Source organism: Cupressus sempervirens, chromosome 5, assembly GCF_028749045.1.
Source record: "Cupressus sempervirens isolate cs-2001-9-10 chromosome 5, ASM2874904v1, whole genome shotgun sequence".
Taxonomy (NCBI): Eukaryota; Viridiplantae; Streptophyta; class Pinopsida; order Cupressales; family Cupressaceae; genus Cupressus; species Cupressus sempervirens.
Genome location: NC_143122.1, coordinates 319,779,035 through 319,804,456, shown reverse-complemented (window position 1 = coordinate 319,804,456; position 25,422 = coordinate 319,779,035). Strand labels below are relative to the sequence as shown.

At 35.4% G+C, this 25,422-nt stretch overlaps 1 protein-coding gene across 16 annotated transcripts in view; it reads left to right on the top strand.

The window, feature by feature from the left end:
- The window catches only part of LOC149555943 (O-fucosyltransferase 29-like), an 84,527-nt gene extending 59,316 nt beyond the window's left edge, over nucleotides 1-25,211 (top strand). For 14 of the 16 annotated variants that reach the window (XM_089830064.1, XM_089830063.1, XM_089830065.1 and 11 more), the window contains 6 exons: nucleotides 11,725-11,813; nucleotides 11,942-12,128; nucleotides 22,275-22,456; nucleotides 22,635-22,737; nucleotides 22,890-23,221; nucleotides 23,335-23,966. In XM_089830064.1, coding sequence (XP_089686190.1) covers nucleotides 11,725-11,813; nucleotides 11,942-12,128; nucleotides 22,275-22,456; nucleotides 22,635-22,737; nucleotides 22,890-23,221; nucleotides 23,335-23,794 — 1,353 coding nt within the window. In that variant the 3' untranslated portion in view covers nucleotides 23,795-23,966. Of the gene's footprint in view, nucleotides 1-11,724; nucleotides 11,814-11,941; nucleotides 12,129-22,274; nucleotides 22,457-22,634; nucleotides 22,738-22,889; nucleotides 23,222-23,334; nucleotides 23,967-24,546 lie in introns of those variants that run through there. The other 2 variants (XR_016364584.1, XR_016364583.1) reach the window with 2 other exon arrangements.
- The last annotated feature ends 211 nt before the right edge of the window (nucleotides 25,212-25,422 follow it).

Sequence of the window (25,422 nt, the reverse complement as noted above, 5' to 3'; positions counted from 1 at the left end):
AGCTGAATGTTCTGAAGAATTTATGACCACAAGACTGGTTTATAATTTTGTAGGGCAGTTAGATGATGACTATCAAGGAAGGGTATTAGAATATTGTATTGTTTCTTAAATGGTCATCTTAGTTAGTATTTTCTGTTTGGATAACATACAAACTCTCTCATTAGCTTTTTAGAACATTTCTATTTCTTTCTCAAATTTTCTCTATATAAGGAGACTAGTCTTCATTTCTTCTCCATTTGTAATTACTTGGTTATGAATATTGAAATATTGTAATAATATATAGAAGGGAAATTCGACTTCTATTGGTTTTGAAAAGCCTCAACAATGCTGGTGCGTGCGTGCGTGCAATTAAATCTGGTAACATTAACTAGTGTAATATTTCACAAGATGTGATAACTTTTTGTTTCAGCATCAACCAATGGAATATCCCATGTTTGTGTGTATCTTATTTTCCTTGCCTTTGTTTTCATAAAATCTAATGAAAGTTTCTAATGTGTCTCCATTACTTTCTCATAAAAAGTTGCTAGGAGTGTATATATGACAATTGTTTGTGCTTTTTAGAAACATAATCTCTGTTAGTGCAAGGGCTATCTTTTAGAATAATATCTCCTAAGTTAGATTATTTCTATATTTAATGAATACTCCTAGATATCTTATATAATAGATTCTCTATATTATCTATATGTTTCCTTTTAGAAACATCTCTCTTGTAATTTCTATAAGAAAGTTTCGTTCTTTTTAATAACCATCCAATATTGTTCCAATTGTCTTTTTAATATAGTATCAGAGCAAGATTTTCATTTTTTTTTGAAAATGTTTTTGTTCCTAAAATCTTTTCATTTTGAATTTTTTTGAGCAAATTTGTGGTTCTATTCTGGGCAAATATTTTGCCCTACCCCTGTTTGTATTTCTTCTTCGCAACACATGTAGGGTTTTCGTGGTCCTTTCTATGGATTATTTCTATTTCATCAACTGCTTTCCTAATTTTTTGCAACTGTGTGGTCCAATCTTTGTGGTGTTTTGATTCCATTGCTGCTCACGTTTGGATTTGTGGTGTTGTTTTTGCCAGTCACTAGATTAATTTTTCAACACATGGATCGTTTCTCTCCCATGACCTGTTTTCCTGGTTGTTTTTCTGCAAAATGCAATTGTATTTTGCATCATCTAGGTCTCCCAGTTACGTTCTAGGTTTTCCTTTGTGTTGAACGACCATTCCTATGGCCATAGTAATAAAAAATAATAATATAAGACCATATTTCTCACCTTCAAGCTCGTTTTTGTTCTCTATACCCTATATTTTGTGAACATGATCATTTTTTTGATCGCTATCCTCCCTGTAGACATGATTTTCCTTATTGTAGATGTTGTTTGTGGCCCTAACTGTGATCTTTTTCTCAGATTTGTGGTGGCATTACATTTTCTTCAGTTGGATAGAGTTTCTCCCAAACCCTCCTGTTTTTTGGTCGGATGAAATTTCAATTAAAGGTTTTTGGTGGGTTTTTTGAAAGCTTTTCCATGCATCTCTAAATTATTTTTGTGTCTTCTAAAATTTGTCTTGTAGATTGTGCCCAAAAATCTACCATTCAGTCTCAAAATCAATGCCTAATTTTTTCCTCAGCTATATATAAAATATGATTTTCACATGTTGAACATACTCTGCCTTGATATTTGTGTTGCCATTTGGTCAAACCACCTTTGACAGTAGTATTCTATATTGGAATCTCTGAAGAATATTCTGCTTGAGGGGAGTTAGAAGTTCAATAGTAGAAACTGTAAAGTTAAATAGATCTTAGTTGGTGGAGACTTAGTAATCAATTTTCAGTCTTATCTATATGATATTACAGACTGGTGTCTTTCTGATATATCCTATAAATCCTTTTGTCTATATATATATCTGTTCTTATTGTAGAAGAGTCCAATTCTGGTCTGAGATCTTTATGCCATCTTATTGATATGATATGCAGAATAGATTGGAATCAATATATGTAAATATTGAAGCACAACCAAGTAGGGGCATGACCCTACATGGTCATGCCTCAATATTTACATACACCGATTCACAATATAAACAAACTATAACAACTTCAATGAATGTTACGGGTATAAGTTAGACCTGATAACAATATTAAACTTAATGCAATTTACGGGATGACACCCGCTATGACCGTCGGTGAATTAGTGATCAACAAGGATTATAATGTCTTCGGATTAGAGCCTGTCAGTACCATAATACTATGCTCATCGGCAGTGAAACATATGTCAGATATTTCAAGTGTTATATGTCAGAGAAAATTCGGTGTATGATATCCCAATGTCTAAGGTTATAATGGTAACATATTAAAGCGGAAAACATTGCATATGTTTCAATACATAGTTGCTAACTTTCTTAACAGAAACTATAATGCCTAGAAGCAGTGTATGATGATGATCCTTGAATACAAATGTCTTTATAGAATTATTTTGGGCAAGATTGTTCGTCCTACAAATGAAGGCAAAGAGCACAACAGATTTGATGAGAAAAATAGAGAACTTGTCATGCTCATCAAATTCTCAGTCACAGATGATCAATTGCCACAAGTTTCTTGAGACAAAATTGATGGAGAAATTTAGATTTGTGTAAACGGTTTGCATAAAATCTTTGATAAGAGCTGTACGTTCTTGAATAACATGCTTTTCGCGATCATGATGGATGAATAAGTGTCCCTGCTGGATCATCTCAATAAAATCAAGGACATATCAGATCAATTGGAAGCCATTGGACGCAAAATGGAAGGAGCATGGTGGTGATCACCCTAAAGAGTCAGCTGTCTTCCTATGAGCATTTTATTGAAGCTCTCAAGATCACTTCCACTCGTTTTGATGTTTCATTTATGATTTCTGCTTAATACTTCTATAATAGGATTGCTGGAAACAAGAATTTGGCAGTGCTATCAGTTCATCTTCACCCACAAGCTTGCTCACCTAACTCCTTCGTGAGGACACAAGTACCCAATGGTTATACTAAGTTGGAGCGGCGTAAATGCTTAGCTGGTCAAGCCAAGCAATACGGTTCACAAACTAAAATGTGGATTTCAGAGCACACCGAGCAGGGTGAGTTTTTCTTTTATGCCTTCATGGCTAAAAGACCTGCATATCATATAAATTCCTCTGCTTAGTATATTGATTCATGTGCCTCTTGCGACTTTACTCATTGTCGTGATTGGTTTGCAAATTTTCAGCCATCTGGGGATTCAGTTATTTTTGGATGAGGGGAACAATATACTGTTGTTGCAAAATGCAATATGCAGATATAGTCTAGAAGGAGGAAATTAATTTTTCCTTGATGTGTACTATGCTCTAGGAGTGAAACTCAACCTTTGCTGGGTCAATCAAATTTTCAGACATTCTCTTCAACTAGACATGACCTTCAGTTCACATCAGTGCACTATCATTGATTGAGAGATTAAGTCTACTAGACAATGGTCTATTTAGATTTGTTGACATTGGTGATTCGTAGGAGCTTGCTATGGCAGCCCACTGCTCCTCTGTTAGTACTCTTTGACATCAATGGTATGTGCACTTTCTGCACTATCTTTCTCAGCTTGTTTTTAAAGATCGTTTCAATGTACTGCTATAGGTTGAGACTCAAAACCTTGGAGTTCGTAGAGCATTAGACTGGGAAGTAGCATCACACTTCATTTTCATATGGCGTCTCTTGGAGAGCTTCTAAGGTATTACAATTGGTCCATGCTGATATTTGTGGATATATGACTACTCTTTCTGTTATTGGATCTAGGTATTTTCTACTTTTTGTTGATGATTCCAGTCACGAAATGTTTTGTTTTACAAGTTCAAAGCATTTGTAGAAAAAAAGTCTAGTCAATAAATTGTTACTCTTAGAACTAACAATGAGGGAGATTTATGTTCCTCTACTCTCTCTTGTTAGAATTTGTAAAAACAAATATAAATCTAGAATCTATTGAACAAGTTAGATTAAACAATAGGAAATGAAATCGACATAATAATAATATGGACCAATTTTTGTTGTAAATGCTCAGAGCCATAATAATATCAATATTTTCTAATGTGTTGTATGATATATTTGATATATATCTGAGATATGAAATACAAATAGCTAGCTTGTTTATATAGGCATAAGCTGAGAGGAAACTTGGACAAGATTGAGACAAGTGTCTCAATTTGGAGGAAGTAGAGATCTGATGGAATCAACCACCTACAATTTATAAGGGTGGTGTCCAAATTGGAATTAACCAAATGTGACATTTTAGGAGTAGTTGGAGTCAAAGGATGACTCAACAATTTTCTCATAATAATAATATCCAAAATATATAATTCCTCTTAATTTATTTGTTCACCTAAGTAAACTTAATAGAAGAGTGGAATGGAAAAGAACCATTTGCTCTAACATCCCCTCTTAAGTGCAACATAGAGAATAATGCAATATGTAGCTAATGGGTCTTGGCAACAAGGCCATCTTAGGTACTCATATACAACTAAAAATATGCAAATATTCACAAAGAGGAGAAAGAGGGAAAACCATATGGGAAAAATCTTCCCCCAAAAAGGGAGAGGTAAAAAACAAGATGCATGAATGGAAGGTATAATCAAGAACCCCCCATTATTACATACATCATGCATATGCAATCAATAAGTATGAGAAGAAGCAAGACATAATAGCCCTTCTTCAATGTAGAATATTGACCAGTGGTAGATGCTCCAGGTTCGATGTAGAAACTGTGCCATGATTGAATAAAAATATTCCTCCCTCTAGGAAGAAAGAAAATGAAAGGTGCATCAATGAAGCCTCCCCAATTTGAAGGAAGAAACCTCATAAAGTATGGAACCGTAGGAATGTGCTCAAGTGTCCCCATGTGAAGATTGAAAGAAAATGTCACAAATCAATCAGGATCAAGCCCAATAGAAGGAGGTGAAAAACAAGGAGCCAATGGTAATAGATCCATGTGAGAATGTGTACTTGGGCACTCTGTTGAAAAAATAAACTAGGATCAAATGAGGATGAATTTAGAACATGTTGTAAAGAATCAAAAGTCTTCTTTGCAGATAAAGTGATCTCCAATTGTTGTACTAATTCACATGAAGATAAAGTGATGTCCTCCAATTGTTGTACTGATTCATGTGAAGCCCTGGCTGTATGAATGCAAACATCATCAGGAATACTAGTAGATACAATATCAATAGAAGGAGAAGGAATGAATGACTCAAGAACTTGATCACATGTGAGAATACCCAAGTTCAAGTAGCCAAAGTTCTCCTCAATATGTGAATCAAGACTAGAAGTGTGATTAGAATATATTGAAGAATCACTATCATCATCAAGAGAAAAGTCTTCAAAGCAGTATATCCGGAATTTGATGATCAATCACTCCTGTAGCAATGATCTCTCTACTCTCTAAGTCTTTGGTAAGAATTGATTCAGGAGTGAATTCCGTAGTTCTCCTTGTTGGCCCATTAGTGAGTTGATAAATGGAAACGAGATTATGAGTTATGTGCAAAACACACAACACATCTTTGAAGGTTCCCTCCCCCTTATCAATTGTTCCTTTTCCAATCACATTCATCTAAGTATGATTTCCCATCAAGATAGGCGGTGCATTACAAGGCTCAAATGAAGAATACAAAGACTCTTAAGATGCCATATGATGAGAAGCTCCTGAATCTAGAAGCCATCTCCCGGAATCATGACTTGAAGTAGCAATTAAGGTTTGACCTTTTGCCTTGTTATCTTTTCCTTTAGCAATATTGGAATGAGAAGAAGAGGATGAAGTAGTCATTCTTAAAAGTAGATTTATTTATTTTTCTTAAGAATATTCTTGTGTTCATCAATGTCCTTATAGCAATGATATTCTTCATGTCCATTCTTTTTGCAATATGCACAAGTAGACTTTTCCTTTTTCAACGATTCCTTATTTGAGGAAGAAGATTCAATTTTTCTCTGTGACTTGTTCTGTTTATTCTTTTGTTTTTGTTCAGGATTCCCTGCTGCTTTCTATACCTTAGGCTCACTAGCAATTAATGCTCGTGACTTGGATGTCTTGATGATACCCATTTGAATTAGCTTTACTTCCTCTTGGATTAGAAGATTTGAAAGTGCATCAAAACTAGGATCAACACATGCAACTCCCATAGAAATCCGATTTGTATGAAAGGTAGAAACAAATACAGAATACTTGAGACCAAGCTTGGATTGTAAGAATTTTCCCTAGGGAAAAATCACCTAAGATCAAGAAGCTCAAGCTCTAGCACAATATGGACCAATAAAGTATAATTAGAATAACAATATGAAAAAGAATTGATGTATATACACACTAGGAGTGCCTGTATATAAAGGCCTCTAGACTGACTAGGAGTCAACACAATGATAAGACTCACAACTAAGCACATGTCCACCAAGAGTGGATTATCCTCCATTGAGCACAAAAGTTAGTGCGATGATGAGAGGATAAGTTTAACATGGGTGTGTTACATAAAATTATGTTGTAGACACCATGTGTCTATTTAAAGTGCGAACAACTGTGTTGTCAACATGACAACTCAGATAAATATGCAAACTCTTGTGTTGTAGACACCATGTGCTAAAATGAGATGCTAACTCCTGTATTGTCAACAAGACAACTCATATGAGTACGCATACTCCTAGGTGTCTAATCTAATAAATAATAAAATAATGCATTAACCTAAGTAAACTTAAGTAAAGTGTAATAATAATTAATTATTTACACTAACATGGATAACACATTCAGAATCAATTGTATATCTCCTTAATTATCTTGTAGTCCTTTAGTTGTGTTCTTAATTGTTTAATCTTTGAGGTGTAGTCTTGGATTTTGTTGAAACTTTTTGGATTGAGATTCATTAAATCATTATCGAAACCCATAATCTTGCTAGTTTTACCAAACAAAGTTTCAAGAGCATCTTTAGGTGTCTTGAATGATTCCAAATGAAATTGTAAATCAAAAGAGACTAAGGAACAAATGTATCCAAGAGCTTTCTCATGATTGATCTCCCATGCTTGATAAGCATTAGGATTAGTAGGTGCAGTAATAGTTTCATTTACAAATCTCGTGCAACTTTTTTCCCTTAGATAATTCCATATTGATTTTTTCCATGATTCATAATTATAGGAGTTTGGAGTTCAATTAGTGCTTTTCACATTTGTACTACAAGCAAGAACCAATGAAAACAAAACAACACAAGATCACCCTCCCAAATTTACTAGATCAAAAATCACCCCCCACAAGATGCAATGATTTGGCACTTTGTAATTTAGTGCATGTACAATTGCCACTTGCCAAATGGACCAAAGTGGACTTCTGATTTTGATAATTAAAACTTCAACTATGAAGCAATAAGAGACTTATACAATTAGGACACTAGATCACTCAAGGATCTAATGGAGTACAAGTGCTAAATTAGGCCAATTTTGACCAAATTCTTAAAGTACTATGTCTACCCATAATATCTCAAAATTGATACCAAAGCTGAGATGTAAACAAAAATCATGCACTTCAAAAAAAATTAACACCTGAAAAAGTGTCTGTATGAGCTCAAATGATACCTTGGTAGTTGCAAAATTTAGGATTATATAGGGATTGTCATCAATAACTATAAGGAAACATAATAGGTGGGCCTCACAAGAGGATGAGCATTAATAGAGGTTGGCCCCACTAAATATGGCCAAGTTAAAGGTGGGCCTTGCTTGATGTAGGCTCCGCTGGAGGTGGACCCAGCTTGGTGTGGGCCCCGCTTGATGTAGGACACCGTAGGTAGGTGGGCCCCATAGACAAAAAGAAAAAAACTCTCTTTGCATGTTGTCCTCAAGATCTCAATCCTCAAAGTGTTGCAATCACTAGATCAAGAAAATATAATATATATGCACAAGAGATTAATGGGTCTTCATAAATCCTTTCTGATTCTCCAGATCATATAGAAATGCAAGAGAAGGGCATACAGGATTTTTCAAGACCTCTTAAAATAATCTACTCTTTTAACAACTGCTCTGATACCATGTTAGAATTTGTGAAAACAAATATAAATCCAAAATCTATTGGAAGTGTTAGATTAAACAATAGCAAATCAAAGTGACATAATAATAATATGGACCAATTTTTGTTGTAAATGCTCATAGGCATAATAGAATCAATATTTCCTAATGTGTTGTATGATATATTTGATATATATATGAGATATGAAATATAAAGAGCTAACCTGTTTATATAGGCATGAGTTGGAAAGAAAACTTGGACAAGGTTGAGACAAGTGTCTCAACTTGGAGGAAGTAGAATCTTGATGGAATCAATCACCTACCATCCACCTACAATCTAGAAGGGTGGTGTCCAAATTGGAACTAACCACGTGTGACATTTTAGGAGTAGTTGGAGTCAAAAGATGACTCAACAATATCCTCCTAATAATAATATCCAAAATATATAATTGCTCCTATTTTTTGTGTTCACCTAAGTAAACTTAATAGAAGAGTGAAATGGAAAAGAACCATTTGCTCTAACATCTCGCATTTCTATGAGCAATATGAAATAAAGCACCAATTAATAGCATTCTATAAACCCCTCAAGAAAACAATGTCATCGAGTTTAGAAACTACACACTTAACAAAATGGTCATGTTTATGTCTAAACACAATAGTGCTCCAAAGAAATTTTGGGCTAAGTAGTCTGCATTGTCGTCTATCTTCTCAACCACTCTCCTATAATGGCCGTCAAGAAGATAACTTTGGAAGAGGCTTGGTCAAGCCATAAGCCTAGAATCAATCATCGCAATGTTTTTGGCTCCATTGCTTACGTATGGAATCCTGATGCTAACTGTGCCAAGTTGCCAAGAGCCAAAAACTCCTGCTAACAAGCTACAGTGATAGTCACAAAGCCTACTGACTAGTTAACATTGAGACTAGTTGTCTCATCTTCAGTCGTGATGGTGTCTTTGATGAGGAATGAGGGCCATTTCAGCTCTCTCCTCCAATTATGGATTCAGTGGATTAATCTCTCAAAGCTCAAGACTTGGGTGTCTGTCTTCCATTAGGTCCATCTGATGGGAGGGGTTCAACTGAGAAGGCTCCAATTGTTCCCCTTCTCGCCTCTCCACCAATTGCTTCTAATGTAGGTTCACCTAGATATGTAGCTACACCACTTGATTTTCCTCAAGTTTCATCCAATCTTTTGTTTGACGACAATGATCCCATTGCACCCACTACTTTTTATGTTGGCACTTCTACTCTTTGGCCTAAATGGCGAGCTAAGATAATTTCCAATCTTCATGATGATGAGATTCATCAAGGGTAGAATTGCTCAAGAAACGAGAAAACCTTTTGACTTTTTAAGTTTTGCTCTTATGACCAAGATTCATAGTATGTATGAACATCGAACATATAGAGAGGCAACAAAGATGCTTGAGTGGGAAGAAGTAATGAACATTGAGCATCATAATCAGTTGAAAAATAACACTTGGGTCTTATCAATATCTTTGTTCAACAAAGAATCCCATTGGATGCAAATGGATCTACAAAGTCAAATACAAGGCTAATGGTACTTTCAGATAAGTAAAAGTCTCATCTCATTGCCAAAGGCTTCTCTCAGTAGGAAGGTATTGATCATGTGGAGACCTTTTCTTCGACAACAAAGATGAACACCATTTTGATTAATCCTAGGCCTAGCGTCTCAGTGTGTCTAGAAGGCCTATTGAATAGATGCCAAAAGTGCCTTCTTCAATGGTGATTTACAACAATAGGTGTACATGACACAACCTTTTGGATTCAAGGTTATCGATAAAGAAGACTAAGTACACGAATTGGTAAAAGCACTCTATGCCCTCAAATAGGCTCCTTGGGCATGGTGCATGAAAATTGATAAGGAACTCTCAAATTGGGGTTTCTAGAGGAGTCCTTCTGAAAGACTACTGGTAGTGATATCATCATTCTGGCCATTTATGTTAATGATCACAGGCAGTTTGATATCTTTGATTCAAAATGTCAAAACAAAATTTATTCTAGTCTTTTGATATTACCAACCTGGGGCGTCTACACTATTGCTTAGGTGTAGAGTTTTGGCGACAATCACATGTCATTTTTATCTCCTAGTCTAAGTATGCACAATCTTTAGTTGACAAATTTAGAATGCAGCAAACTTGCATCTACACCTATGGAATTTGCTCTAGAGTTGTCCGCGAAATCTGGTTCACATGTTGAGAATGCATCCACACTCTGACAAGTAGTGCGCAGTTTGATCTATCTCACCGCCAATATATCAGTTTTGTCGTGAGTTACATATCTCGCTCTATGACAACTTCTACTTCAGGTCATTGGGCTGCAGCAAAGGGTATCTTGCGCTATGTCAAGGGCACACTAGAGTTTGGTATCTTCTATGGACAAACCAAAAATCTCTGACTCCTTGGTTTCACAGAGTTGGATTGCAGAGGCTCTGTTGATGATGAAAAGTTACTTTTGGGTATGTGTTTAGTTTGGGCACAAGTGCTATTACTTGGACTAGTAAGAAGTAGCAGGCCGTATCTCTTTCCTCTACGGAAGCTGAATACTGGGAACAGTCAAAGCAGGTTGTGAGCCAATTTGGTAGTAGGTCCATCACCCCACATTTGCATCGATTGAGGGGTGCTCAAAGTTGCCTAAAACGTGGTCTTCCATTAGTGAACCAAGCTTATTGACATTCATTGTCACTTCATCGGACAACTGGTTGAAGATGGCTCAGTGGATTTGCAACTTGTTCCTACAACAGACCAAACTACTGATATTCTCACCAAGTCCCCGCTTCCAGAGAAGTTTGTCAAATTCAGGGGGCAGCTTGGTGACATTGATAGGTTGACCATTAAGGGTGGGTACTAGAATAATATCTCCTCTACGTTAAATTATTTCTTTATTAATTTGTCACTTTTAAATATTTTAGATATCTTGTACAATAGATTATTTCTATTATTTGCATGTTTCTTTTAGAAACATCACTCTTATAATCTCTAAAATATTAAGAATGTATTGTTCTTTGTTAATAATCATCCAATATTCTGTCTAATACTCTCTCCTATAAAATTTTAGGACAAATGAGGTTTTTGCACGAAGTTTCATTTGTTTTCAGGTCTGGCTAATGCTAATATATTGTAGTAAGTGAGTTTTTACCTATATGGTTGTTTTTAATATTTTAGTGTTTGTCACATGCATGTCAGTTTTGATCTCTATGTAGGCAACTAATCCATTTGAGATTCATGACCTACATATTTTTACTTCCTTTGCCTGTCTGTGCTGTGATATAATTTTTGCTGGTTAAAAGGCTAACAAAAAACCATCACTTGCAGTCAGCTGTTTAACAAAGAAATTGAACATATGGATCACATTTTAAAACATAATTTGTACGAGTTGCTGGATTAACCCAGCATTTTTTATTGCAGAATATAACATGATGAACCGTTCCACATTTTTAATGCTAGTTATATGCATTTTCATGATTCTCTGTTCTCTGAAGATAATAATTTTCAGCTTTGAGAGTCGGTATAATATTTGATGAGAGATAGGTGTGAGCATTGTGTCCATTTATTACTGGTAAACTGTAATTCTTGTCTGTGAAATTTGTAGATGGGAATTGCTCTCACATGTTTTGCGGATCTGTAAATCCTGTTGTTGAGTCCATGTCTTGAGAGGGATATACTATTTATCACATCATAACCTTTTAATATTGGTTTTGAATACAGATAACAGATGCAGTGGTTGTAGCTCGGATATTGAATGCCACCTTGGTGGTTCCAGAACTGGATCACCATTCATTCTGGAAAGATACAAGGTAATGTAGCCTCATATTAATTTTGAGTACACTTAAAATGTTATCAATGCTTCTTTACTTTCTTTCTCTAGCATATCTATTCATTCTTATGTTGCATCTGAGTAATTGTAGCTTGTTATGGCCTGCAGCAACTTTGCCGACATTTTTGATCTTGGTTGGTTTATTTCTTCACTTCAGAGTGACGTCACTATTGTCAAGGAGGTTCCACAAAAGGTTCTGCAGGAAATTGAGAGACCATACACAATGCGCGTCCCCAGAAAGTCTTCACAACATTTCTACCAGAACCGAGTGTTGCCAATGCTACTAAGCAGGCGAGTACGTATGCAGGATAGGTACTTTATTTGAAGCAATCAGCAATGAATTAAGAGGATTCAATTATCTAATTCAAGAGATGTAATAAAAAGAAAGGCATAAACTATATATTGATGGTTATGAGAATGACCACCCCAGGTCACTGGGGCGCAGAATCCTAAGTTACAATGTTGGGGATTGGTGCTTAAGAGAGAACAAATTTGCAGAAATGATCAAGTTTGATCAGTGGGTCTTGAAAGTACAATCAATTGCAAATTTGCATCCTATATAAAACAACAGAAATTTAATCGGAACCAGTCCTGTCAAAGAAAGACCTCTTGTCAAATAGGAAAGTTGATAGAGGCAAGAGGAGGGTTTAAACATAGATCAATGCTTTGTCATAGTAATGAATGCAAGTAAGGGTTGACAAACTCATTAGATATTATTAATGAGCCCAATACAAAGTTTGATTATGTCCTAAGAGAATGGTTCAAATTAAGTTGACATCGACTATTTATCCAATGATGTCTTTAAGAGGACTTGGTTGAATAATCACTCAAATAAACAATGAACTCTATCTGGTCTCATTACATTCAAGGATGATGATCCTACAAATATAGAGAAAAGGGAGAAGGAAAAAAATACTATTTATTTCCATTGATGCCAAAAGAAGTTTTTTATTACTCAAAAGTATAATCAGGTGTAACAGAAAAGTGCAGGGTCAAAGAACATAAAATATGTAAAAGGAAATTGCCAAATATTGAAGCAATGTAAACTTACTTGAAAGTGTAAATTGCAGGTGGACAAACTTTAAACATTAATTTAACTGCAGGTACAAACTCGTCATGCAAGGGGAGGCTTGTCAGGCAACAAGAAATTGAGACAAAGTCATGAAATTAATTTTGTGAAATACATGTCGCAAGGCTCTGAAGAAACAACAAAAATATCATCATCAGGACCACTTCAAGGCTAATGCTGAATTTGATACTGTCCGTAAGAGAATGTCTAAGGCTAAATTTATTGACCTTCACAAAACTAAGAAAGAAGAAAGAATGGAAGAAACTATAGTGATGTCTAGGTCCACCATTGACTCATGTAGGACAATGGGACTTTAAAATCTAGACAACTACAATATGCTAGAAGTAGGGGAAGAGGATCATAGTCTATAAAAGCATCTAGACACACCTAGACACACCTAGACACAGAAACACAAAGTTGAAAGCAAGAGAAGGTGAATTCAAAGTTCCACAAACTACAACATCAAATTATAATAGCAAATTTATTTTTCGGGAAAGAAGTGGACAAACAAAAAGATGAAGATTTTCTTCTAAAATAATAGGATTTATTTGGATAAAAAGGGAAAATTTTGGGTTAGAGCTTGGGCAAATTTAGGAAAGTCTTGACAGAAAAAACAGAGAAAAAACTATAAACCTTAATGTTTATTAAAAAATTGAAAAACTACAGCAAATTGTATATTGTGTTAAACAAGGTTGTGAAAAGCAAGGAATTTTGACTAAGCAAAAATTGCATTTTTTAATGTCTGTCTTTTACTGCAGTTCTAAAAATATTTACCCTTTTGAATGAGCTAGTTTGCAGAAGAAACTTGAAAATGGGAAGATGAACGATCAGTGATTCAGTAGGAATTGGGAATATACCTCAAGGAATTTGGGGTTCTTACTTTATTCACTTCTCTTTTTCTTCATTTTTTGTGATTGCACCAGCGCACTAAATAGGATTTAAAAATGTATTTTGTGGTTTGCGGCCTTGGTAAGGCTACCTTTTAAAAAATTGATAGTTATTTTCTTTCTATTTTTTAACCATTGGGGAACCTTGACATTCCCAAGATGATTGGGGTTCATTTGAATGTTCCCTTTTCTATCCTAGGAACAACAGTGCATCCTTGGATACCCCTCAATCATTTGGGCTATACAAAAATTTGGTGAGTGTAAATTCTAACATGTTCTTGGAAAGAGTGTAGTATGTTAAAAAAGTACGTAAATGGATTTTAAATATACTGCATGCTAAGCACAAAGAATGGATGTATGGGACATATGAGTCTATTTTGATACTATTAGCATTTCTTGGAGATGGGATTGAGTTGGCAAAACCTAAAGAATATATGGCATTTAATTACTCAAATATCATTTTGAAAAGTTAGGAAACTAAAATTCTGAAATATTCATAAGAAGTTAAAACAAGCAATTTTTTTTTTATCGTTTGAAGCCAAATAATGGGAAAACAGTGCTGTCTTTCCATCTTATGTGATCCATGTTGATGTTTGATAGCTTTAGTTGGATGAACTATAAGACTAAGTTCAGAAATAAATAAATAAATAAATAAATAAATAAATAAATAAATAAATAAATTAACTATATACTAAATATATGAGATATTATATAATTAAATAATCATTTATTTTTATATTAATTAGACAATAATGGATAGACATGCCTCATGAGGAGACATGTCTCTTAATATAAATAAGAGTGATATCGTTGCCATTGGAAAATATATACCAAGAAGGCAATACAACTACATTTGCAGCGATCCGAGAAATACAACATGGTATCAGAGCTAGGCTGCAAATGAAGAAGTATTTTGTATTGTTTTTGTTAGATTTTGACATTTCTCCTCTTGTCATTGGCGGCTCTATTAATATTCAATTTTCATAAGTATTTATCATTCAAGCCAGCTTGTCTTATATAAAACTACAGTCTCCTGCGGAAATCTCATTTCAGCGCCTTTTATTCCTTACTGTCATCCTTCCTGTTCTCAGACTTATTCATTGTTCAGGTGTGAGACTGCAGTAAAAAATCACACTTTATTATGTTCACTATCATAGGTATGAATAGGGGAGTAGTGTTGTAATTTAGCGGAATATGTGAGCCAAGCTCACTATTAGAAGCACTCGCAGGACGTGTAAAAGGTTCTGCAGGAAGGTGTGAGTGGGCAGATTGAAACCCACATACTGATGTTGTATGGTATCCAACGTTGGTTTCTTTGTCATCACTTATAGCATATTACGTGGGACGATGATTCTTACATGGAGATTGTGCGCTAATCTTAGTGCTAGAGATATGAGTGGGTTGAGTATTATGAGTTTTGAGACTATTGTCATCTATTGCATCAGTACGAGCTAGCTGATTATGTGCAGAGGTGCGGTATTGTGCAGAAAAATGTGGACTACATCCATGTGGAGTGATAGGAGATCCATGTCCTATGTGCCCTTTCTGTTTGTGGTTGTGACTTCTAGTAGGTGAAGAAGACACAGGATGAGCGACGAAGAAGGTGTTCAAATTAAAAGCCATCTACTTGGCATCCACCTTTTACATTATCTAACAAGCATGCAGATGAAAAAAGAAGTAAAAAGGCATTATTGCCTTATGTCATTTTAGAAGTAGTGAGCAAATAATTGTTGGTGAATAATTAACCCTGGGCAAGTCAATTGCAAGTAGAGTAATATCCTCCAATACACACCCAACAAGGTAAGTATAAAGGTATGTTATACTTTGATAAATATTAATTTCTATGAGATGATATTTTTATAAATAATAGGAAGGTTTGATATATATATATATATATATATATATATATATATATATATATATATATATATATATATATATATGTAATAATAATATATGTATTATTGTTACATATAATGGAATTGGTAATATAAATATGTCAAACAATATGATTTATTAGTATTATTGTGAGTTACTATTGTTGTTATTGAATAGAATGAAATATGAAATATAATTATAAACAAGGAAAATAATGAATAATTAATAAGAATGTCATCTTGAATAGCTTAATATGTTATACTAAAGGAATAATATTACACTACTATGATTATTATAAATATCTGATTACTCCTAATTTTATCATTATCCTTGAGGACTATAGTAGTCATGCTCTTATTTTCATTTTCATTACATACTATGGGAGTCTGGCACTTCCTCAAAGGTAAAGGAGCTTAGAAGATTAATGTTCAGAGGGAGTCTGACACATCTGTCCGAAGGAGTGGATAGAGGATATGTTCAGTTGATCCTTGAAGATCTTTGATCATATTAGAATTAGAGGGAGTTTTGACTTATGTAAACTTTTGGTATCATGCATGTGACGACATGATTTAATGGGCCTACCCCCTGTGTAGATCACGAGGAAGTGACAACTTCCAAATGATCATCACTTGTATTTGCAGAAGTTATTGAAAGGTACAATCTTACAATAACTTAATTCTTTATTATGATGGATATCTTACGATATCTATGCAGATCAGATAGATTATACTTTGCATGGTAGATGTTTATATGGTAAGCATTATGAGAATGCGTGTGTACATACCTTACGAACATTTTGAGTACATGGTGAATGTTATGCCAATTGATATTCAGGAGGCCGTTACACAGAGTACTTGGTGGATATCAAATCAGTTTACGTTCAAGAGGCCATTCATCACAGTACTTGGTGAATATCCACAATTGAACACTCAAGAGGCCATTTGCTCAAAGAGTACGGGGTGAATGTCAAATGAATTGACATTTAGGAGGCCATTACTCCCAATATCTTTATACTACATTGAGGTAATATGTGGTCATGCGTTTATCCTTCCTAGCTAAGAGGGAGTGTTGATGTTTGGTAGCTTCAGTTGGATAAACTATGAGACTAAGTGAAGAAATAAATAAATAAATATAAATTAAATATATGAGATATTATATAATTAAATAATCATTTGTTATTATATTAATTAGACAATAATGGATAGACATGTCTCATTAGGAGACATGTCTCTTCCTTGATATAAATAAGAGTGATATCATTGCCATTGGAAAATATATACCGAGAAGGCAATATAACTACATTTGCAGCAATCCGAGAAATCCAACAACCCATACCAATTTTTTTTGCTTTTTAAACCTTCATCGCATCCCAATTTTCATTGTGTTGTTGCCATTGAACAAGTTATCCAATATGTATTTGTTTGCAAGTAAAGTGTTGTGCCTTTTTTTCAGGAGTATCTGTGAGTTGGTGAATGACTTCCTTAGCTTTTGAATTACGACACTAGAGCTGGTGGGGGAATGTCTCGTCCCTCTACAAATATTTTGAGGATGGAGAATGGCTGGGGAAGATTTTGTCTCTTCACTGTTATCCCCAAGACATTTAGAGCACTAGGAGTGGGGTTGTGGCTAGGAATGTATCCTATTTACTCATATATTGATTAGGACGCGTAAGTGCAATATATATCTACTCTTTTATATTCCTTGTGTTATACAACCAAAATCGACACCATATATATTTAGACATGACAATAATACATCAATATGTATAGTGAACCCATTGTGGTATTTTCATAAGACACTTCTCTATCCAATACAAATAGTGATCAAATTGTGGTAATTTCATAATGACTCACTTATGTTCATATGTGGAGCCTAATTAGACTTAGGGGTTAATTTTCCCTACTTCATTTGGAGCCTAATAACATTGATCAATGGACGGTTTCTATAGACTTTCCACCCATCCGAAATAATAGACACACCCAATTGAACCCAAGAATCTCTTTTTGGTTGAAGTTCAGCCTCTACAAGTTTTCCTCTCATCATGTAATATGGTAGTGCACAACTTCTCATAACCGGATGGTTTGTAACCACGGGGTGCTTCATTTATTGCTTGCACCATCTCCCTAAAATAAGGCAATCTCGCAAAATTAAATGAAACACCATTTGTAATTAAACAACACCCAATTTTGTGATTAGCAATGTCTCTCAATTCATTTTGGAATGCCTCATCTAGTGGGCCTATCTTGTGGGTGAGTGGAGATGGGTTTGCAACTTCATCATTTGTTGTTGGCATGGGCAGAAAAGGATGTGTTCTTGTGCTTCTTTGATTGGATGGTGGTGTTGGTGTATTTGTTCTTTTTGAAGCAATATGTTTTCATTTTGCAACTTCTCTATCAGCATCTTCTCGCTCTTTTGCAAATGCTGCTATTTGTGTGACTGGTAATCCTTTCTTGTCTTCCCTACTACCCTCACACATGTTAATTCCTTCATCCGCAGGGCCCAAAAGATGTAGTTTCACCCGGGAATAGGAGCTTCTATATTGTACATTGCAATAATTACATCTCCATATGTATGACCCACCCCTAGGACATTGTGTGATTCTTGTTGTGTGTTTCCATAAAGGAGAGCCCTTATCATTTTTGAATTTTGGTGATTTAGCCCCACCCACTGAGCCTTGACTACACATTGTTCAATTATTGCAGTCTAGGAAAAAAATGAAAGAAAACCATGCTTCAACACTTGCACAAAAACTTGAAAATTTGGAAAACTAGAAATAAATCAATAATCTATGAAAGAACTAAAAGAAAATGGTTGAAATGCATACCTTAAACACTTCTTGCAAGGTATTTGCAGCTCCACATCAAATCTTCTTTGAATTCAAGCACTTTATTTCAAACTAGCAACTATGCGAGAGCAAATGAACTTGCATAATGAATTAAAGGGCCGTTTTTAGGGTTTAGACAAAAAAAAAATTAAAAAATTAAGTGGGGCCCATGTTTTTAAAACTTTTGCTGCTTCCTTGGTCGCGGATCCTCACGGATCCAAGCATGGATCCGGATCCAGTCTCTGCTGCATGAATCTGGCTACTAAGATGATTAGTCAAGAGGAAAGTTTGAATCTTTAATCCAAGAGAATCTTTTAACTTTTCTGTATTAGTATTTCATGTTCTTTTTGCAATTGGGAGGGAGGGAGGCAGTGATGGATTTCTTTGACTTAACAAGCATCATAAGGAAGATTACTTGAGTTGGCTCAATGATGTGGGATTGTGCTAGGTGTTTTCCCCATGGCAGTAGACAAAGGCCATGATTCCATTGTTTATATCCCCACAATATTGAAACTTTTGCTTTATTTATACTTCTATTGGATGCCAAGTTGTATTAATACTGGATGTACAGAATATCAGAATCAAAGTCGTATAAGACCTCTTTCTCCTTGTTTTTGACCTAAGAGATCTAATCTGATGGAAAAATCCATATTGGATATTATTCTAGCTTAATTACATGTTGGGTATAGAATTTGAAGTCCTTAATTTGATTGGTTTGATATCAACTGTGTGAAGCTCTGTTGAACATCTCTCCTAAAACTTTTTTGACTTGCGAGTACCTCGGTGTCAAAATGCTATGCAAGTTTCTCATTCAAAATCTCTCCAATGTGTTTTTAAAAAACTTGTGGGTTTTCCTTCAAAACTGCTGAGTAAGTGCAAAAGCTCTCAAGTTTTGTATTATAAACTTGTCCAAATTCATATAAGTTACTTTTTCTGGCTTGCAGTAATAAAAAAAACATGATTTTCGTTGGCAGTAAAGTTTCCAAAGGCCTTAGTTTGGTCTTGGCTGTAGCTTGACCCTATTGGTGTCATTGCCCGCAATCCCCACTAGTTTTGCTGCCCCTTGATCCCATTGGGGATGTTGCCTTCAAACCCCACCAAGGGGAGTGCCTCTTGAACTTGCTGGGGGTGTTGCCCCCAAACCCCCATGAGGGGCACCACCCCTCATTGGGGTCCCTACTCCCAAATCCCCATTAGCTATTGGTGTCATTGCCCGCAATCCCCACTAGTTTTGCTGCCCCTTGATCCCATTGGGGATGTTGCCTTCAAACCCCACCAAGGGGAGTGCCTCTTGAACTTGCTGGGGGTGTTGCCCCCAAACCCCCATGAGGGGCACCACCCCTCATTGGGGTCCCTACTCCCAAATCCCCATTAGCTATTGGAATCTGTCAAATCAAAACCTTGATTACAATGAGTGGGTGAACAAGAATTGAGATATAACTCGAGTGTGCCTACTTGGACGTTATTATTGCACAACTTGCCAAAAATCTCTTTTGGTGAGGCAATATCTCATACGACATGGCTAGTTGAAGTTAGAATAATAGCTCATTTAGAGTTGAACTTGGTTTTTGGTCTATAGTATGTATAAAGTTCTAGTTTTGATTTATTTATGATTGAACTTACTAATATGCTCAGCAAATTTTAGTAATGTGTGTTTTTGAAGAATTTTTTTTAAAACAAATCTCTTTAAATCTCTCTCTCTCTGATAAAATTTCTAAGTTACTGCCAAGTCTGTCCCAAGTTCTGAGTTTTTAAATTTTTTTGGGTCTGCCAAGTTATTGCTGAATCTGAGTTTTTAAACTGTGGTGTCAAGTGTAAGTTAGTTTGTAGGCATCGTGTAATCCCTTTGAGATATTGCCATGGTGTGCGAGACTGTGGCAGGTGGATGAAACATTGTGTGAGATTGAGACACATCTCTCTTCTCTGGCTCACTAGCATATCACAGGTATTTACCAAAGTTTGTGACTTTTTCTATACCATCTCCCCACAGAGCAAAGAAATCACAAGATTTACCTGCTCGCAGATTCTGCTGTACTGTAGGGGTATGGGCTTTTAATGCCAGACCTGAACTGGTGAATCTGGGTGTAAAGATTATTACATCTAGTTCCCAAATTGGATATTTTTGGAACCCAAACTGGAGTAAGTTGCCTTGATTGACTGGGTTAATTTCAGATTTCAATCTGTGAAATGGAAATTTAGAGGTTATTCTTTACTAAATGTCAATTTGGTTCCAGAGATGTGAAGTTGTAAACTCCTGCTATGTACCCTGTGTGGTAGTGCAAAGTGGCTTGGAGGATAATTTATTATCAAAGGTCACTGTTGCATTGAGCATCTAGTCCGGATACAACAAACCTTGAAACCTAGTTGCTCCTGATTGGGAGTCCACAGATTTCCCTGGGCTCTGTATTATAAGCAAACCTGGGTATAAAGCTGTAAGATGTCAACATTTGGTCATAAAAACCTATGAGTCAATATGTCAAATCACCTGAATATCGAACAGTTGGCAATGATTTCCTTAAAATGAGGTTTTAACTGGAATTAGCTTTTGAACAGGTTTGAAGTCTTATCAAAGGGAACTTTAACAGTGGAGGAAGATTTTAAGTCGAATATGCCATCTGGATCTGACTTGACGCTAGAAACCCATGACTATGGGCTGGAGTTGTCTATAACTTTAAGTAGGCCCTGCACTTTGAGTAAGCCAGTTAAAATTCAATTTTATCTGTTGCAGTTAATTGCATTATTAGGTATGGACCTGTCTTGGAGGTAGATTGATCACGAGAGGAAACTTTTTGGTCCGATCTCCATCTGAGAACATATTTGTGTGTAGATTTAGTTATATTGTGTCTGGATGTGTGTGTCACCATGGAATCTGATTGTTTATGTCAATGCAAAGTCTGGGGGATGAGATTATTTGTAGTTTGATATCATTTGAATGTGGATCAAAGCTCAATGTTTTCTTTACTGTATATTCAAACCTTTTCCTTTGTCTTGTTTAATTGTGAAAACTTCAGAATTACAATGCACCTATCTTTTCGTGTATATTTGTGTACATTGCAACTATCTCTTTAATTTCTTGTGAATATTGAATAGAGGGAGGCCTCCCCTGATAATAGCACATAGTCCTGCACATCGTTTCTTATTAATTTTTCCTTTAATAATTGTATTTGGTAATAGTACATAAACATAATGGGAAAATAGGATTTAAATGGAGGACAATGTTTCTAGCATTAGACATGAAAATGAAGTATACTTTGGATGATTTCACTGCCAAGAAAGGATTATGTTTCTTCAATCCATTATAGTTATTCTCCCAGCAAAAAATCTTGACTCTTCTCTATTTCATGCAAAATCTGGTCCTTTCTAGTGTGTAGAAAGGTTATCTAATCCAGCTGCAATTTTAACAAATAAAATAGTAGAGATCAGAGTTGGAATTCAAAATGAAACATCCACAATTATGTTCAACATAATTACTCTGCATTGTGAGCATACATGCTAGTTTGCTAATCCAATTCAATTAAGGATTACAATGCAAATGCATCAACAACTGTTTGCTCATTCATTGCAGATTGAGAGTTAAAGCAGTAAAAGTGAGTTTCTGAAATAGAACACCAAATTAAGATTGTGTAGTTAATGATACTATGATAGATTACCATGACATTGGCTAACAAACTCTCTTGACATGTGTCGTGCTTGATGTTAAGTTGGTTCAAATAGTCTAGAAATTTGGGTAATTTTTTGTATATATTTATAAATCCATGTGTTTATTTCTGACGGTGGATGCAGGTTGTGAAGTTGACAAAGTTCGACTACAGGCTTGCAAATAAGCTGGATGCTGATTTGCAAAAGCTTCGTTGCAGGGTCAACTATCATGCATTGCAATTTACAAAGCCCATTCAGGAAATGGGACAAGATTTGGTCAATAGGATGAGGAATAAGAGCAGGCGTTTCCTTGCAATTCACTTGAGGTAATTTTGAAAATTTAATAAAAGGATTTATGGCTCCTATCAGGATAAAGTGTACCTTAGTAATTATCGAATTAGTTGCAGATAACATGGTAGAAGTTTCCCAGCTAAGAGCACTTCATGGCAATAGTGAGACAGGCATAAGGTTAAATCATGGTCACCGTGAATTTTGTATTTGTAGGTTTGAGCCTGACATGCTTGCATTTTCTGGGTGTTACTATGGTGGCGGAGAAAAGGAGAGAAGAGAGTTGGGTGTGATCCGTAAGAGATGGAAAACATTGCCTGTAAGTTTACAGCTTTAGTTTTTTCAACTTTATAGCTAACCTGAAACATTAGAAAATAATTAGTTAACTTTGATTCTCTCATTTATCATGGGTCTGAATTTGAAATAATATCTTTGAATCTTTTTATTTTCTTTTTTGCTGTTAATTTGAAGGAGGCAAATCCAGAAAGAGAACGTAGACATGGGAAATGTCCTCTCACACCAGAGGAAGTGGGCTTGATGTTGAGGGGATTAGGTTTTGGCAACGATTCATATGTTTATGTGGCATCTGGAGAAGTATATGGAGGGGAAGAAACTTTAAAACCATTGAAAGCTCTTTTCCCTAACTTCTACACTAAAGACACTCTTTCAAATTCAAGAGAGTTGGAACCATTCTCTGCATATTCTTCTCGCATGGCTGCTTTGGATTACATTGTATGTGATCAAAGTGACGTGTTTGTAACAAACAACAATGGTAACATGGCAAGGATTTTAGCGGGGAGAAGGTATGAAATTATAATTTTAATATGAGAATGAACCTTGGAAAGCAGTTAGTTGCTTAATGTGTCGGATATGTAATTGAGGACTGATTGCAATTTTAAAACCTTTCAAAATGCAGGCGGTTCTTTGGGCACAAGCGTACCATACGTCCGTATGCCAAAAAACTTAATTCTCTGTTCTTGAACCGACAAAACATGAGTTGGGATACCTTTGCCAAAAAGGTACAGGCTAGCCAGAAAGGTTTCATGGGTGAACCTGATGAAGCAAGGCCTGGCCGGGGAGGGTTTCATGAATTTCCCTATGCTTGTATTTGTGAGAAGCCAGGTGCTGCAGAGAAAATTAAAGAAATAATTAAGCAAAGCAAATTAAAAAAGAAACAGGCCCAAGAGAGTGCCAGAGAAACTGTGGAGCTTCATTCTCAAAATGATCCGAATGGTAGCAATGACACAGATCCATCAATGGATGATTCTGATGATGGTACTCCCCGTGAGCAACAACTGGATCATGACATGAACTTGGAAGAGGTCGCATCCACAGAAATTGAAGATCCTGAGATGGAGGAGCTTTTATCTGATTAGATCAAGTTATTTTCTTGCCCAAGAGTTTATTTTCCAGTTGCTGTTGCATTCAGTAAGTTCTATTCCTACTCTCCTTAGATATTACTGGGCAGGGTTATGGACATACTTATTTGTATATTGAAATGCTTTGTAAAATTATCAAATGCATAAAATTTTGATGTGTTCTTATGTTCCCAGTTGTCCTAGTAATGCTTAAGGGATTTTTTTTCTAGGCCAAATAAATGCCCTTTACAACATGGTGTTGTTTTGGAGTTTTGATTAGTCTCAGCTTAGCTTTTAACTGTTGCTGTGTGGATGTTTTTTCGTTTAGCTTCTATGTTCATATTCGGTTATACCAAAAGTCCAAAACTCACAAGCAAAACAAAGTTAAAATATGTGTAATTAAAGTTTTCCAGACAATATAATCCATATTTGAAAATGTCACACCATATTGTTTATAACAGCTGAAGATGAATTTTAAGTTGTTTTAATAATTTACAATTTATTTGTACATAAACAATTAGATACTATAGAATCCTATAAACAAAATTGAACAAATCTTCATTGGAGCGCATCTTCTACAGTTAAATGGATTGTCTTTTCGGTGTTTGTATGGGACAACTGGGAAAAGTCTTGTAAAAGCTTCGTTTAACCTGTGAGAACAGTTAAAGTTCATTTGAGTAAGGTTTAATGGTATTAAACACTTAAGTGAGGAGGAATTTTTCCACCTTTATTAACATTGAAATACAATTTTTAATGGGTGTATACACTAGTTCACACCAACCGGATGATGGTGGCCAGATAGAAGATGTTATTGGACTCGAGGAGCATTGCAAGGCCAATGACATTACATCAGAGTAGTCAACCTACAAGGATATTTGGGAGAATTTACATTGATACCTTAAAAGTGACACCTTGAGAAATTTATTTGAAGACGAAAAGATCACAAGGACAGCAGATTTCCTAAACAAGATACGCAACAGAAGATCCAAGCTAGAAAAAGAGAAAGAAATCTAGTTGGTGGGGGCCTATTGTTTTTGGTTTCCGCTTGTTCATTTTTGTCATTGGCTACCCTTGGGTCCAATAGGCTGTTTGGGCATGTGGACATTATTAAAGACTTCCATCCATTCATTCAATGCAAAAGATTATGGACGTATATGATGCAGTATGAACTCTTTTTCTATTTTCTACAGTTTTATTATTGCTCAAGTCATAAAAAAGTTCATGTAAAAGTAAACACAAATCATTAGAAGATTACACAACATAAGATCCAAGCTAGAAAAAGAGAAAAAAATGTAGTTGGTGGGGGCCTATTGTTTTTGGTTTCCACTTGTTCATTTTTGTTGTTGGCTAACCTTGGGTCCAATAGGCTGTTTGGGCATGTGGACATTATTAAAGACTTCCATCCATTCATTCAATGCAAAAGATTATGGACATATATGATGCCGTCTAAATTCTTTTTCTTTTTTGCTAAAGTTTTATTATTCCTCAAGTCAAAAAAATCCATGTAAAAGTAAACACAAATCATTAGAAGATTAAGGGTGTTCACACAAGAGGGGCTTTGGGATCTATTTTTATGGAGTGGGAGGTCTCATCAACTTTAAAAGAATTGTAACATAATTAAAATGAGCCTAAGCTCCTACTTTTTA